This window comes from Branchiostoma lanceolatum, chromosome 14 (assembly GCF_035083965.1).
Source record: "Branchiostoma lanceolatum isolate klBraLanc5 chromosome 14, klBraLanc5.hap2, whole genome shotgun sequence".
Lineage (NCBI taxonomy): Eukaryota > Metazoa > Chordata > Leptocardii > Amphioxiformes > Branchiostomatidae > Branchiostoma > Branchiostoma lanceolatum.
This window is the reverse complement of record NC_089735.1, coordinates 17,798,251-17,815,757: the sequence shown is the minus strand read 5'-3', so window position 1 is coordinate 17,815,757 and position 17,507 is coordinate 17,798,251. Positions and strand designations below refer to the sequence as shown.

At 40.4% G+C, this 17,507-nt stretch overlaps 1 protein-coding gene across 13 annotated transcripts in view; it reads left to right on the top strand.

The window, feature by feature from the left end:
* Nucleotides 1-5,145: 5,145 nt before the first annotated feature.
* LOC136448197 (protein phosphatase 3 catalytic subunit alpha-like) overlaps nucleotides 5,146-17,507 on the top strand; it is a 42,088-nt gene continuing 29,726 nt past the window's right edge. For 9 of the 13 annotated variants that reach the window (XM_066447425.1, XM_066447420.1, XM_066447416.1 and 6 more), the window contains exon 1: nucleotides 5,146-5,347. In XM_066447425.1, coding sequence (XP_066303522.1) covers nucleotides 5,296-5,347 — 52 coding nt within the window. In that variant the 5' untranslated portion in view covers nucleotides 5,146-5,295. The remainder of the gene's footprint in view (nucleotides 5,348-17,507) is intronic. The other 4 variants (XM_066447423.1, XM_066447421.1, XM_066447427.1 and 1 more) reach the window with 2 other exon arrangements.

Sequence of the window (17,507 nt, the reverse complement as noted above, 5' to 3'; positions counted from 1 at the left end):
GGGCCCCAAAATCGAGCTTGACGTTCGGCTTCACAACACCCTCCCACATACCAAATATCATCGTAATCCATCAATAGGCTCTTGAGTTATGCTGAGTAGTCCGGAAACACAAGACAAACGGACAAACAGACAGATAGACACAACCAAAACTATATCTCCATTTTTCAGGGAGATAATAACTGAACAAAGAAGCTAAAAAGGCTGGTACTCAGGCTAGCTTCGCCACGGCTCGCGTTTTTAAACAAGCACACCGGGTCACCTTACACATCAATCCAACCCCACCTCCGTTGATATAAAGTGAATCTACCGTATCGACATCGAATGAAGGGTGTTGTTCAAACTCCCTTAATGTTAAATAGTCTAGGCGATTGGTGCAAAAAGTATGGCAAAAGCGTGAAACTTAGCATAAATGTTCTATACAACAATAGAAACAATTCTAGGGGTGGAGCCAATAGAAACCTGCTCTTACATAGCAACTGTTGCTAGGCAACTTTTTTTGTTTGGCTACGGGCCGGGTGCTTAAGAGAGCCAGTGTCTGCATTTTTGCCTTAAGACACCTTAATTTTGCAACCGAATGGCGCGAAATGTGTAATAGTTGGAACCAAGACCTATCTCTTTAGACGTAGGGATTATATTTTTAGTATACATCTTTTTGAATCTGTTTTATTGCATTTATTTGTCAATTTTCTTATAAAAATGTACATTTTTGGCTTGCCATAGTAGTCCATGTGATTAAGGTTTAACTTGGTACAAATATATCATTGATAGATTGTCCTAGCATTCTGCACGGAAAGTTTTGACAAGACCCTTGAATTTGTTGAAAAAGTGACGTTTTGGACGATTTGTTTACTAACTAGAGTTCCACGAACACATTATCTTCGCCAAATAATCAAGGCTTATCATGGATAGTGATTCATTTAATATCACCCCCTGCAAATTTGATCATACACCATGCCATTTGGAAGTTATGAGGGGGGGCAGTCTAGATAGGGTTAAAATAATTTCGTTGGTACAGGACTTGTATATGTGTCTAGTGTGCTGATATATGTTAAAACTGGTCATGAAAAAATTTGAGTATGTTGATATTATATGGGCCACAAAGGTTTGATATTGCAGTGTCGTAAGTTGAAAGTGATGATGAAAAGGTAGTCAATATAATTATATGAGTAGAATAAATCTTTATTCCATATCATACACCTTAAGCTTTTGAAAGACCGTACCTAGCAGATATATGACGTCATTTTGACGTCTTTGCTGTTGCTATTGAAAACAACAAGTCTTAGCAGACACTGATATTTTGCTAGTCACCCTTTTTGTCAAATTTGGTTGTTTTGTTGAAATACCCTAGTTATAACGTTACATGTACGGTTCTAGTTACGTCATAATAGACCGATCCTGTCGAACACCATGTCGAACGAATAGAGGACCCATAGAACCACCTGTTCTATTCAGCCCACCTCCGTCAAAAACAGCGTTGGCGGGGCAGAAATGGCACGTGTAAAGCAGGGTACGTATATTTGGGACAGGTTTTCCACTGTATTGGTTGAATGCATGCTCAGAACACAAACGAATTTAAAAAGAAAATAGATCGGGCACTCAAGGAGAGGAAGCTTGTACCACATGCTGACTACTACAAAGTCCGCTAGCGCAGAGTTTCGTATCTTCAGTTACTGGTGTGCGAAACTGGTTAACTTGAAAGTGAACAGGGAAGTAAAAGGATGCATTTTAATTCTTAGTTACTAAATACCATGCAGCCGTTATGCATGCAGTCAATACAGTGAGAACCCTGTCACAGATATACGAACCCTGTTTTACACGTGCATCGGCTGCTTGTCAGAAACTGGGCGCTGATGTCCACCGACAAGGGAAAGCTATGCGGCGCATACCGCTCTAACATTGACCGAAAACATTACGCTCTCACCGCAACTACACCTACCCCCTCCTTAAACAACTCTACCCGGTGGTTACAGCCTTCAACAAAGAAGACATAGCATTCTTATTTGGCCCGCTCTGAAAGGGTTTCGAATTCAGTGCCACAAAAGCTAAACCGAAGTCAGTGGCATTATTTTCAACCTAGCCGCGGCGGCCATGTTTGGTCCGTCAAACCCTGTTTTTGACGGAGGTGTTCGAAATCGAACAGGGGGCGTGGCTTTGGGATCGGTCTATTACGTCAAAGTTCCCATGTTGCATTTATTTCACTTTTATATCATTCTCTGAAAAGTTGGTGTTCATGCGATAAGTAGTTTAGGAGTTACCGGGGGCGGGCCTATTAGCGCACACCCGCAAAAGGCTACGAGAATCGAGATGAATGACCTGTTCCACAATTCCATGAAGATAGGGGTGCTTTCTGAAGTATCACATGACCTATAAACTGCTATGGTGTTAAAAACGAGTTCATCTCGCGCGTACTAGCAGACCGCCCGCGAACGTGCGGACAAGTTTAACCCTAATCACAATACTCCTTCAGGAGGTGACCCTCCTTCCCGGAGGTAATACGGCATCAAACTCTTCCCAGCCGTACAAGACGAGTAAAAGGACCTACAATGATAAGCCTACGTCACAAAAATCTGTTTCAAGATCAAGGACATATGTAAGTTAAAAGTATCCTAACGCTGGTCCGTGCTATTTTCATTTCAATTTACAAGCAGGACTGCTTGGACGGGCGTTTTGAAGGTCTGTATGGTCAAAGAGGTTAACCTCCTTGGTATGGTGTTTTTTTTTTACCGATGCTGATTCGTCTTGAAATGATTGAATAAGAAATGAGCTCGAATCTCTGAACATTTTTCCATTCTCCTGTGGATCACTACAGTCTAAGAATAACTTTGATTTTATTGAAGCGCACGATGAAATGAACTTTGATTGACGTTTCCGGTGTCCCTCCGGTAGATAATAGTACAGACGAGCCGCACCCACTTTTTCCAATTACGTGGAAGGATCTACGTCATACCTGGCTGGTCCCTCCGTCATTTCCAACCACCAGCCATTTTTTTTCTTTGAAGGTTCTTCTGTGAAACAGTTCATCTTCTAAAGATAAAAGAAATGGATTCGACTTCACAGGCCTTGTTTGATCATGAGGACCATATCATCTTTGACGTAATATCTAGTTACACCAATTCGATATACATGATTTGTTTCCTTTTCCCTTTATATAATGTTATTTTGTTTATGTATTTTTGTGACAGGATCCGTGGTATTTATGTTCCTTAAAGTATGTTTTTCTGTTCTTCTCATATTGTTTTTGTTCACTTGAAAATGCAATAGAAAAATAAATAAAACTAGAGTTCCACGAACACATTATCTTCGCCAAATAATCAAGGCTTATTGTGGAGAGTGATTGATATTGACCTGTAAATTTGATCATACACCATACCGTTTGGAAGTTATGATGTACAGGACTACTATATGTGTCTAGTGTGCTGATATATGTTATAACTGGTCATGAAAAATATTGAAAGTCATGATTAAATGGTGCAGTCAATATATATGAATAGAATAAATCTTTATTCCATACCATACACATTTTGAAAGACATAGTACATGACATGTGTTTTCCATACGGTGCTAGGTAATACCTAGCAGTGGTGCAGTTTTGGGGCAGTGTGCTCTCTGAGTGGCCATGGGTCCAGCTGGTTTTTGACGTGTTTTTAGGTGTTTTTGTCAGGCTTTCTATTTTGTCCCCTTTCCGTTATGTCTCCAACCGTGTGGCAAAAATGCCTAAACTGAACACGTTAAAAAGCAACCGGACCCACACATCTGCTTGGAGTGTAGTGAGACTGCCCTATCTGTTTATTTATGTGCCCCATCTGTTTATTTATACTTTTAGGCAAGGCCCTCTGTTGACCTGTTTCGGGAACACTGTCACATGTCTCATTATGAAAAGTAGTGGATTTACAAACTATCCTTACTAATTATGCAGATTAGCTCCTGATTTGCATAATTAGTCATTGATTGTGTACTGCACCATCTGACCTCTCTACATACCAAACTTCACGACGATCTGTCGACCCCTTCTCAGGTTATTCATGTCCGAAGGTCAAAACAAAAACAACCATTGCAGTTCCAAACAAGACGCTAGGGGGCCAAAACCTACACAACTTGCTTCCTGTGGCATGAACTATCTACCACATAAAAATCATGACCAAAGCACTTTCAGAAAATATGCTCCAAAATTTTGAAGCTCCGCTGCAGTACCCGCTAGAAGGCCCATTATCGAACTTGACCTTCCTTTCTGTAAACCCTACCCATCCACTATATATCATACAGAACCATAAACAGCTTCTCGAGTTATTTTGTCCACAAATACACATCCACACAAAGCCCGCTGCAGTACCGATGAAAATGCCAGAGGAATCATTTTTGAACTTGACCTCCGTTTCCACAACATCTACACACTTACAAAAAATCATGAATATCCATCAATGTTTCCGTCACTTTTTTTGCCTACATACAAACACACAAAAGTTAAAAGTCCGCTGCAGTACTGTTGAAAAACGCAAGGTGAACCATTTTCGAACTTGACCTTCCTTTGTACAACCACTACACACCTACCAAAAATCATAAAGATTCATCAAATGTTTGACATACATACAGACCCACCCAACAGCTGGCTCAACCAAAAACATAATCTTCCCCGAGTACTATAGTATTCGGCGAAGATAATAAAAAAATATCTCGTTACACACCGTCAACGAATTTTCTTCCGCTCTAGTCACGACTCCAGTTTACATCATCATGATCATGTCGCCGGGTGGTCATCGCCAAAAGACGGTGCACGACCAGTGCAAATTTACCAGTTGGTAGCCTCTTTGCAGGCTTTCTGTACGGCGCCGGCGCTTATATTCGGTGGGAGCATAATTACCGATTAATTCTGGGACCGGCAATTACGATTTTTCCAGCAAAAGAACCTGGCATGACAGGTGAAAATTCACAATGGCCACGATATCATCGATCGCAACCGGAATCCGTCATTTTCTGTATAAGGCTGCTCTATGGTGGACTTTTTTTCAGACCTGGGCGAAAACGTTCGGTTCAAGCGAGATTTTAAACGAATTTAAACCTTAAAACACCCTTCGACAAATTGCAGTTCCATTGCACATCGTACACTACTTGTACGGTGCATTGTGGGAGTGCCTATGCGCAGACGACGTGCGCCTTGGTTCCCGTCCGTATGCAAATGAGGATGTCTTGTTGTGGTTCGCCATCTTGTTGTCGCCTTTGAACCTGCTGTTAGAATCCGCTTATATCGGGGACTTTTCTGAGCCATCCGGCCTGTAGATCGCTATCAAGCGTCCAGCAATGGCCAGCACGGATGGCAAGAAGCTTTCCACCACGGACAGGGTCATCAAAAGTGAGTAGAATGTCCCCTAATTCCGCGATCCATTCAAAACATTCCGCCATTTTGATGTAGGCATTATTTCCAGTATTAATAAACATCAAGTAACCCAGCCCGTGGAACTGGCAGCCAATTTTGGGTAACTGGAAAAATATGAAAGCCCGTGTTATCCAGAAAATGGCCCACACCTTGTCCATTGCTTTCTGTGGAATGAAATACACACCGTCTGTTGAGTGTATTGGTGCTATATGGGGGTTGGGTTAGTTGAACATGGAATGGGAGGGGTCACTTTGTAACAAGTGGCGTTTTGATCACACGCCTATATAGGATTTTGCACAGCCGTGATTTTGTTACGTTAGGGTGAGAATTTTCTAGTATTTTTTATTCTACAAATTTTGGCCTAATTGCTAATTGAATGAGACGTTCAACGTAAACTGTACCCACCCCCTTGGTAAGGCGATCTTGTTCTCAGGACCTTGAGGCTTGACATCGATTTCTTTTTGTCGCGAAATATAATTCCCTGTCCTCAACCGTACAGTATTGGCACACACGAACGTCTGAAATGTTCCTTCTAGTTATTGTATTCTCGTGAAATATTTGGTGCTTTACTAGCATGGCTATAAGATTCTGGGACTGTTTTCGCAAGGATGGTCACCAGGGCACAAGTTGCCTGTACCTGGGCGTTTGCAAGAATCTTTTATTCTAAAAATGCATAATTCATGTGGCTTTTGCATTCTCGCATATCGGTCTGAACTGTGCACCCACCCACAACCACCCTCTGCCGAATTTCAGCCAGAGAATGGGTGCTGCCTGTGCAGCTGTTTTTCCGTGGAAGGCCCCAGATAGTGTGCACTGAGCTGTGTGATCCATGCAGCCAGTTACTTTCTCTGCGCAAATGTTGAATCAGTGGCTGCTTGTGGTTTGGCAGAGCTGATCACCTCCGAGATATTTATAGGGATGTGATCGATAACTATCCCATTGAAGATCCCGGTGCCAGGGATTCCCAGCTGATTTGAATTGCAGAAGAGGCTTCTGTGGTTGACCATGATTAGAAAAGTTGTGTGTACAGATTTTATGGCATGCCCTTTTACCAGGCCAGTTGCTCTACCAGTTTGTTTAGATGTATGTGAGGACTGCAGCCCATGGATACATCTGTTCACAGCGCAAATTTGTCTTGAGGATTTATGCCTCTAAAGCTGCCCCACCTCCAAGAGTCTCACTTAGCAGAGTGCTTTACTTAGAAGAAGTTGCCAAGCTGGTAGGACGGGTGGGTATGTTGTGAGCTAATTTGGCTTCTATGCCCCCCAGTGCAGCTCACATTAGGAGGTCACACCAGCAGGACACTTGCCTAATGTCTGACAGTCACGACAACATGGAGAAACATGTGTCCATAGTTTGTACCTTGGCCTCAGTATTTTGTACATTTGCCTTGGCCTTTCCCTAAAGTTCACCCCCTTGGGTGACCCTGGTAACATGATAACCTCTTGTTGCTGACAGGTAGCTGTGGCCCCTGTGTAGTAAACAAACACAGGGTTGTGTTATCAATTGTAAAGAGGTGGTACTGGCAGTATCACCCTGTGTGAGTGTGCTTTCTGTCTGAAAGTAAGAGTCACTGCAAAGTCAACAGGGGATTAACAAGAGACTAAGAGGGATTTAATTCCTGATTGTAGGTTAAAATTTTCCATTCAACCATTGAAACCCTTTGAAATCCATTCTCTGTTTGACAATTTGAGCATGATAAATGGTCAAGGGCACAAAAGCTCTTGTTTGTATGATTGTTGAACATGACTGTTTATGACAAGATGCAAGGAAAGAAGTGTACATGTTGCCATTTCTAGATACAGTATGCCAAAATTGATTTGCTTTCTCCCCTGTAAGAGGGGTCGCAAAGCACATCTTAGCTTGAAAAGGACCTTGAACATCTAATTTTGTCTTGCCTTGGGACTTGGTATCTGGGAATAAAGGCATGTACCACCATGACCTTTGCCTTGATTTGTGGCTTTGAAATATGCCACAGGTCATGGGAAGCAACCACTTGGGATCCCCCTTCTGGGCATTTTTGAATGCATGGGGGATTTAATGGCCTTTTGTGGGACCAACCATGGGAAAAATAGGTCTTGTGGGCTTAATACAGTTCCACAGAGGGCATTTAGTTAGCAGAGCATTGAAATGAATGTGAATTGGTCAACAGGTATAACTGCCATTAGGTGTGACACAATTTCACACCGAATGACTTGTCACACCTATACCATCCATATCCTAATTCTAACAGCTGTACCTTTTGAAGCTATCTTTAGAGAAGGTACCTATTTGATGGCAACTATAGATGAAATTAAACCAAAATGACAACACATTCAATTTCCACATTTTCAATTCTGTTCTTGATGATAGAGGTTGTGCCATAAGTTATCATCATGAGTTATGCCATGAATGACTGATAGGGATAGAATATACAGTGTATAAGCAATGACTGTTATGTGGGATATGTCTGTTACTACATGTATTGTGTGGATAATTAAGGTTGCATGTTTAAGGTATGTTAAGTAACACATTTTACATTAACATTTTTTAGCATGGTATCCTTCAGCTCAACCTTGTTGCTAGTTGATCTGAAGGTCATTTGTTCCTGTGTGGGAGGATCTGATCATCACTGGTGTAATTTACTTGGTTAGACAAGGTACACAGTATTGTGTGATGGATGCTGAGCATGCTCTGTTACATAATTCACAATTTCTGAGGTGATATCGTTTAAAGCTGCAAAAGAAAGGCTATCGTGATTTGTTTGATATGTTGCATGCTTTTTACCGTAGACCAGGCCATACCAAGGGATATGTAATCTCAGTAGTATTCAGTCGTAGTCCTTTGGTCTGTATTTTGAATGTGTAGAAAATAGTTTTGTTATCTATAGGCCCACAGCAGGGGCATACAAGAACTAATCAGATGTACAGATACAACAGCTGTCAAGTTTACTTGTGACTTTCTTATCGAGTTACTTTTCAGTGTATCAAGTGACAGAAATGTGCCACTCTCAAGAATGGGTAGAGAGGGGGGTACTCTACAGATCTGAATTATCTACCATGATCAGTTGGCCCATAGACTTTCCGTTACTTAATTTTTGCTTTGAAAATAACTTGAAAACTGCCACATCTATTTCCATATCACACACCAGAGTAAATCAATGCATTATGGATTACTCAGCATAGTGTTGGTTACAGTCATTTTGAAATAGTGCTTATGTTTTTTAGACTGAACCACGCTTTATGTTGCATGTGTAACTTGACACATGATAATAGATCTCTCTTACTATAGACCTGTGTGAATAGCTTCTGATTTGAATACTTTAGCACTCAGTCACAGCTAATGGAGGAAATTTAAGCTGACATTTCATCTATTTTTACCTCAATAATTCGTGGCAACTTAAGAGGTGGTGACTTATATATAGTAACCAAACAATCATGTGGAACTATAAATCTTAGATTGTCAACATGATGGTAGCATCCATTGCACCAAAGCATTGATAAGTTTGTTAAATGACAACTGCATAACAACAAAGAAGGCATGTAGGTTATATTATGACAGTTTTAACCAGGCTTTTAGCTAAAATTAGCGACAGGACATAAAAAAATTGGAGGCGGGGGGGGGGGTCCCAATGAGCTCTATGGATTAACAATTATCTGTTAGTTTTGCATGTCAATCAATTTCCATGTTGTCACAAAAAACAACAGTGGGTAGTGTGTTGGTGGGGAAAAATTATAATCACCAGGGAAACACGCATCCTCTGGGCGTCTCATTTCTTCACTTTCTTTAGCCCCGTTCCTGATTCAAAAAGTAACACGGGACGAACCGTTTCAGCAAAATAAATCAAATTATTTGTGAACATGGACGCTCCGTAACGGTTTCATTCTGTTTTGTTCTGAACCTCCTCCCGAGGTGGTCTGCAACGGTTCAGAATAAAACGGTTTCACGACTGCATGTTTGAATCGTAACATCTTGCTATGACCCCCAAGTCAAGTTCTAATAACTGGTCTAAAAACTAAAAACGAGAGCCCTGATATTGGGGGGGATCAGGAGGTCCATAGGAAACTTGATGGCATTCATCGGAACCAGATGGAATACAATGAAATCGCCAAGGGCCTGAAGGAACACGGCTTCAACACGACAGCAGTTCAGTGCCGATCCTAGACACCTAAAGTACAACTCTTGGTTAGCGCGCAGAAAAAGTGACAGTTTTAGCTGTCTGTAGGATATTTAGGCCGAGATTTTAAGTAGTAAAATCTTGTTACAGCCGCCAACTAGAGGTGGGATCACAACAGACTTTGCATAATATGGTATTTTCAGTGCGGGTGCAAGTTTGCATCCCGGACGCAAAATGTAAACCGTTTAATTCGGAATATATCCAGAACAGTTTGAACCGTTTTATTTTTCTAATCATGAACAGGACCTTTGTGTATCCCTGCTAGCTAATAGTAATAGCCTTGTATACACCAGAGCAGTCAGATGAGAGAGGCGTTGAATGAGAAACAGTGTCATTTTTTCAGGTCTAAATATATAGATTTGGAAAGCACCGTGATGAATATGCCAGGCCTGTTTTGATATTCATTATGAATCTACTGGTGCCTTCTGGACTAATGACGTAGAAGACAAGCATGTAATTATCATTGTCTAACATCCAGAAAGTTGGCGGTTTTCTATGCACGTTGCACAAAAGGGTTACAGTCGACAATTCTGTACCCTGTTTTCTGTGATTTCTAAGAGTTCTATGGCCCCTGTGAAGTACTTGAACTTCCAGGTTACATAAACTGTTGCTAGGCATTCTAGGCAGGTACAAAAGGACTACCTGTCCTACTAAGCTGGTCCTTAGCAGCGGGGGTGTCCACCTGTCCCAAACAAAGTCTTATTTATGTCTTGGATGATTAAAAAAAAAGTACCTACAAAATACCTGTTTGATTGCTTGACTAAGAAAAACTTTTGAAGCTCAGTGCTGCATTTGGATGTATTACATTTTGTTTATATTTCTGGATGGTGTGATAATTGGCTTTGTTTATGGTATAGCTAAGGAGGTGTTGCAAGTACTGTGATAATCCAAAGATTGATTACAGTGTGTATGTACTTAGATTTGCACATACTATAGTATGATATACGAAAGGTTTTATGTATCAAACTAACACTTCATTCATTTATGTATTCAGGGAAAAATACACTCAGGTAAGAAACCTGATTTTTTGGTATCCCTGATTAGGGGTGGATACCGGTTTGGCTTAATAAGGTCCAAGTCCAAGTTTAGGTCCAGAGATTTAGACCCCGTTCACACTCATTTTTTTCAATCGCGATTGAAGTATGATCGCGATTGTTCGATCTGATCGCGATTGAACGCAAAGAAACCTTTGCGTCCACACTGCTTTTCGCCAAGTGGATTAAAGTACGCCGTGATCCGATCGCGATTGAAGCACCGCCATGCCATCGGCGATCATTTGGTAAATGTCCCTCTTTCGGTGACATTTCCCCAGTTTGGCCTGCACCTCTCTCCCCCAGATTGCGATGAGGACCCTGGTCTCCTCATCAAGCCACATGCCACCAGCTGAAGTTACTGACGGAGTTTTACCCTTCTTCTTGGGCATTGTTGACGATGAAAAGTTGTTGTACTGAGTGATCTGACGTGTGTGGCTTGGGTTTGTTTTCCCGCGCGATGCAAACTATGACTCCACGTACCTGGATGTATGACCTCCCACCCCTGGAACCAGCCGATCGCGATGGAATGAATCATAGTTGCGTTCACACTCAAAATTTGATAGGATTGGATTGGATTGAACTACCTCCGGGGGTGGATCAGAAACAATCGCGATCGGGAGTGTTCACACTGAAAAAAATCAATCGCGGTCGGATCGATTCAATCGCGATTATACTTCAATCGCGATTGAAAAAAATGAGTGTGAACGGGGTCTTAGGTTCAGGTCCGGACCTGAACCTGGACCTGATCCTGTCCAGTTAATGTTTTGTTTTATTAGACCAATATTAAGCATAGAGAATTAATACTGACACGCACGACTATTAAAGTTTCTTGGTGAGAAAACTTTCAAGATAAACCAGTGTTTTATATTTGAATGATGCACTTATTTTAAATGCCTTTTTCGTCAGAGGGGAGACTCAAAACACTTTTTATCACACAAAATAGAAAAATATATTTGTACTTTGTTCAGGTTTTTTTGGACTCAGGTTTTTGGCTTTCAGGTTTTTTGGTCTCGGTTCTTGGATGTTATAAAGGTCCGAATCAGGTCCAGCGAACCGGTATCCACCCCTATCCCTGATATTAAAATCTAAAAACAGTACTACAAGTACTAGCACTAATTACATGATAACACAATAAGCCACAATATGTCTTGCTCATCCTGATGACAAGGAGAAATGAAGTTGATGTCATAATTTCAAACATGTGAATCATAGATTATGATAGAGGCTGGCAGTTGTTTTTTTTGTTATTTATGAGGTAGTTAGCTATAATAGACTGATTATGACGACTGAAGCACGGACCTATTTATTGTAATTGTTCTGGCATTCATTTTTAAATAGAAATATTCATCATACCCCAAGATAACAAGAATTTGTACCACCTTTCTTCCATTTTGTGAAAGCAAATCATGTTTAAGTTTCATCCTTTTACTGGGTTGGAGTTTTGTGTGTATGAGAAATTTGCACATGAAAAACTTTCATGTGAAAAATTTGCGTGTAAAAAAAATACAGTTCATGAAATGTGTGCGAAAATGTGCACTACAGAATTCTTAATCAGAAAAATGTTATCCCATGATATGATTTTACATCTGTATCCTGAATTTTTTCGTTTGAATTTTAAGGTTAAAAGTTTTTGGAAACTTTAAGGTTAAATGTTCGAAATCAGATGACACATAATGGAATTAAGTATTAAATTGTTCAAAACCTTGTTCTTTCAATTTCTAAGTGATTTTCAAATGTAAAGGTTTCACGCACAAAGCCACAAACCTGTTCTTCTTGGAATGATAGCATGGTGTAAACTAGAATCAAGTCAGAGGCTCATAGGTACTTATACTTAAATACCTGGGGTAAGCTCTACATGATGCCTCAAGCTGCACCCTTTATTTGTAACCCTTAGATCTTCACAGTTTCTTCCATTAAATGAAGCTGATAGGGTTAACAGTCATCCTACTGCATTATATATCTCCATGAAAATTTAGAGTTTGTGTTTCCAGGTATTTGTAGTCAGCATAACTCAACAAACTCTGGATGGTTTGTGATGATATTTGGTATGTGGGTAGGTAGTATGTCACCTTGGTACTTCAGCAGAACTTTTTCTATCTTTTGACCTGGACATGCTATGGTCTTGATTTTTTGGTGGCAGTTAGCTTGTGATGTAAAGAAGAAGTGGTGTAGGTTTGGGGCCCCTATCAGCTTGCTCTGGTACTGCAGGGGTGTTGTCAAAATCTTCCTAGGAGAATAACTGAACAAAGCTGAGTTAGACAGCTGTATATAATGGAGTCCATATTATGCAAATTGGGACTTAATTTGCATAATCAATGAATAAAATCTATAGTTGCAGTGTTTACCATTATACGACTCAAATACATGTAACATGTAGTTTATGGCATGTACTAATGATGTAGAACATCAACCGATACCAATTTTGCAAATAGATTCCTAATTTGCATGATTGATGCAAAAGTGCCATAATTTTTCTAAGTGGTAAATGGTTGGACTGTTAACATTGTAACAGTCGAGCGTGATTTAAAATGGCGGGAGAAGAGCCACTTATTTTCGTCTTACAGTAGTTTATATTGCATTTGTTTGCTACACGCATTTTCCTGCATATGAGACTGCGCGTACGCGCCCAACAAAAAAGATGAAAGGCATGTACAGGGATGGGCAAGGCCCAGGCTTGAACCCAGCATTAATCCTTGCTGCGCTGGTGGTTGTCCAAGTTGGGCACGTTGATCGGGTCATAGGAGAACACCAAAGAAACAGCCACTAGTGGCAGGCCATTGCATTCGACAGCTTTCAATGACAATGGCACAAACATTTCAGAATGAGGAAAACATGTTTCTATCGCTAGCGCAGGCTTATTAGCATATCATTAGCATATGACCCATGACTTCCTAAGTGTCACAAGAGCCGGTTTCTCCGTTTCCATGTTGGTTTGTGGAAAAAACGACACATGACGCTTATTTCCTCTTTAGACCGGTAACGATTAACCGACTCGTGTCGGTTTAAAGGACGCAAGTGTAAAGTAGGCCTTTATCTCTCTACTTCTACCCAAATTGGCGCTGTGGGGCGCCAGACTTAAAAGCTGATAAAGCAAAACACTGCTGCAGAAAACAAACATTGCTACCTAGCAAGAAGTGTCTATTGTTTTGGAAAACAAAGGCAGGGTTTATGTCATAGTACGCTGGAGTTATTGGTGATAATTGTTTTGTTAGTCGTAGTCAAACAGTGCTCCATGTCTGCAAGTACGATTACACTGGATTAGTGTTTGCCTAAGGTATAGGGGTAGAAAAGGTTAGGGAAACACAGTGTAGTTAGGAGACACACAACAAAAGCATAGCAACTACATATATGGCATAGGTAAGGAAGGTGACCTTTCAATGCACAGACATAATGGTCTATGAAATAGATATGATTAAAGAGAAATCACGATTTCCTGAATAACTGGTAACAAGTAAGTAACAGTAGTAACGGTGCAAGTGCATTTTGAAATCATATGTATTTTTCCCCCATATCTTCAAATTACCCTAACCTTCCCATTGTCAAGTGCTTTCTGATCCTCCCAACAAATTGGGCCCCTCTAGTCTAGATATGGTCAGTACAATTTACATTTGAAAAACAAGTGTTTGCAGTAGCTTTGTTTGCTGAATTGGAGGCAAACAAAAATGTATAGTTAATTGCTACACTTCAGGAGTAAATTTGCACAGTGTGAAGTAACTTAGCAACAAGGTGTGAAAGGAATAACCTGTTTACTGTCTGTAAAGGTTGTACACATGTAGTATCGTGTTCTTTTGACAATATAGATTAGACTCCAATAATGGCCATTGTAATTAAGTAGTTTATTAGTATTGAGGCTTCACTGGTAAAAATAGAGAAGGAAGGGATGCAATGTTGAATAAGAAAAATATAGATTTATGTCATGTTATTACTAGATTGGTACAAATAAAAACGTTGCTAGAAAGTTACCTGTACTGTGATAGGAGCGCTAAATCTCAGAAGGGGGTGTCATTTTCCAATAGATTACTTGTGGTGAATTACGCAAGGTTTTATCCATGTATTCACCCATAGGCTGAGATTCCTTCGAGAAAACTTAGGGAGTTTAGTGGAATATATTTATTTTTAAATTTTTTTTAATGCATGCAGGACTAGTGGGCATCATTTACTTCTTAAATTTAAATTTATCAATTGGCAAATAACACCTCATTCTCGAGTTAAGTGTTCCTTTCAAATGCCTTGGTATACAGTCAAACCTGCCCAAGGCGACCACCCGGGGGACCGAGCAAAAATGGTCGCGATGGACAGGTGGTCGCCATGAAGAGGATTCCACTCACAACATGTTTCCAGGTCGAGGTGTTCAAATACAGTGTACTAAGTAGATGGATGGAAAAGTATGTGATTTTAGACCGTATGACCCCCACCAGGTTCAATTCTCATAGACAAAAAGATCCTACAAAAATTATATTTTCCGTTATCGTTGTAATGTTTGTATATCGTTAACGTTACATCGTGTACAAATTTTCGTCATAATTTTGACTGCAAAACAATGTTTGCCACGATGATCTCGCTGGGCCTCCCGCACATACGCACATACAATCGAAGTTTTAAGCACATACAATCGAAGTTTTAAGGCCTACGATAAATCCCTTGAAAACACCTGCTGACCCCAGCCTTTTTCGGGCGCCGACCGCTGGATAAAAGGGGCAAAAGGTTTTCGATCTGACAACTGAAGATGAACACGGAACGGTGTGATTTCGTCGCGCCGCGCCACACCGCCAAACTCTTGGCGACCGCATCGAAATGTAAGTCAGTGCACGGCAGAACGCAAAGCGTCCAATAAAATACATAAAGGTTTGTGAGATTCATGAAATAAAAAGAAAATAAGAATATTAATTTTCATCAATAACGAGAGTATTTTAAATGTTCATACACAGAAGCGTCGTGTTTTACAAAGGTCAGCGGTAAGCCAATCTGGGCCGTGCCAAAACCAAGATGGCGTCGGGACCAAGAAACAACATGTTTCGCCCGATGTTTTGCCCGCCGCGAAGTCATTTTTCGGCGGAATTTAGTAAGATACAGACACATTTTTGTTGAAAATACAAGAAATGGCTAGTAATGTCTGTGAGATCTGACTTTTTGACGCCATGCACAACGTAATCATTTTGAAAATTGAGTTTAAACCGAACCAAGCTTCCGGTAAACTATAAGATTACGATGGGCACACCAACATCGATATTAAAGTATTCACAAACATTTGTATTTACAATGTTTATAGTGGGAACGTTTTATTAAATTACTTCATGGAGGAATCGATGCTATTCCATACATTTTTGTCCGTCACGGTCTTAAAATTATTTCCGCCAAATCCGACAGCAAAATGATCCGATGTCACCACACCCTTGGAAATGAGGCGGCCGCCATGGGCAGGGATTTTGCTCTGTGCGGTCCCAATTCGTGGCGGTCGCGGTCGCGTTGGACGGGTGGTCGCCTTGGGCAGGCAGCTTAATGCTTGTGCCTATGGGGAAAAATTTCAGGACCGAGAAAAAGCGGTCACCATGGCCAGGTGGTCGCGTTGAAAAGGTGGTCGCCTAGGCAGGTTTGACTGTAAATGGTAATTTTCATGAGAAGATATAACATCATTTTTAAATGTCACTCATCCCTAATTGGGCAAGCATAAAACTGAGAAGAACCTGTCACAGCAGCTGAGTCACAGCTGTTGCTGGAATACCATGACTTCATTTTCTGAACTTCAGGGATCATTTCACAGAGATAATTCTGGTTACAGATTCCATTTCAGGAAGACACATTCTTCTCCATAGAGTGCCAAGGCCATTCCCGTTGCTGAATTGGTGCACTAAATCTGTATTCTGCAACGGTGGAATTGAATTGAAAGAATTCAGGAAAGGGCTGTATGTAAGACTTTAACTGCGAAGAGTAGTCATGGTTATGGTTGGTCCCTGTATGGTTAGGGGAGCCCTGATAAACAAGCTAGGATGGTACCAAAGCTATATGCACAGTGCAATTAAGTCACAATTTTTATCTTCCCCAAGAAGGTTATGTTTTAGGTGCCAGTTGTTACTCAATGTAATATGGTTAGTTACTATAGAGAGATGACCAGAAAATCAAATTCAAAATGTACCCAAATCCTATCTAGACTAGAGCCCCTTTAAAGTAAGATGCTGTCATACAAGCTTTGAAATAAGATGCTGTCATTATTGATTTTGTGATGTACAGTCCTTAATGTTTCTTGCCACTGTGATGATAAAGCTCTGGATAACGCTGTTTATTTGAAAGAAGAATTGCTTTTATAGGTACTCAGAAGCTAGGTAGAGTTTATTAGATTTTTGAAAGGAAATTCCATAAAATTGCTGCTTTATGCCAGTAGTTAATGATAAAAGTTTGTTTGCCTTTGCAATAAGTTGTATGATTTATAAAGAACAGCTTATAAGATATTGAAAAAATTTATTAAGTGGAAGCATTTAAATGATGTCTTACGGTAATACTGTTGTTTAGGATAAACCTGTCAGTTTGGCTGTACCATTCCCTCTGTGGGGAGGTGTAATTCTTATTTTATTCTAAGACATTTCCCATAAATTATCACTACCAGGTGTTTTTATGGGCCAGTTTATCAGCTTCAAAACAAAATTTATTGATTGTGTCCTACTGGTATTTGTTACAATCTAAGTATGAACAAGTATTCTAAGCATTACTAGCACTTAGACAGCCTGTGTTTGATTCAGAGTCAGCCTCTTGAACAAATTGTTAAGTATTATGGTCCTGATTTGATATACTGTAAATGCAGAAATAATAGCGGTGGTTTTCGTGGCGACCGTTTAAACGCAAACTTAAAACCAGTGCGAACATTTTTGTCCAATACTGTATCAGTATGTGACTAAAACACTGCCGTGAAATTGAAACCACTGCAAACACTCCATTTTCGCCTTAGCGCGAA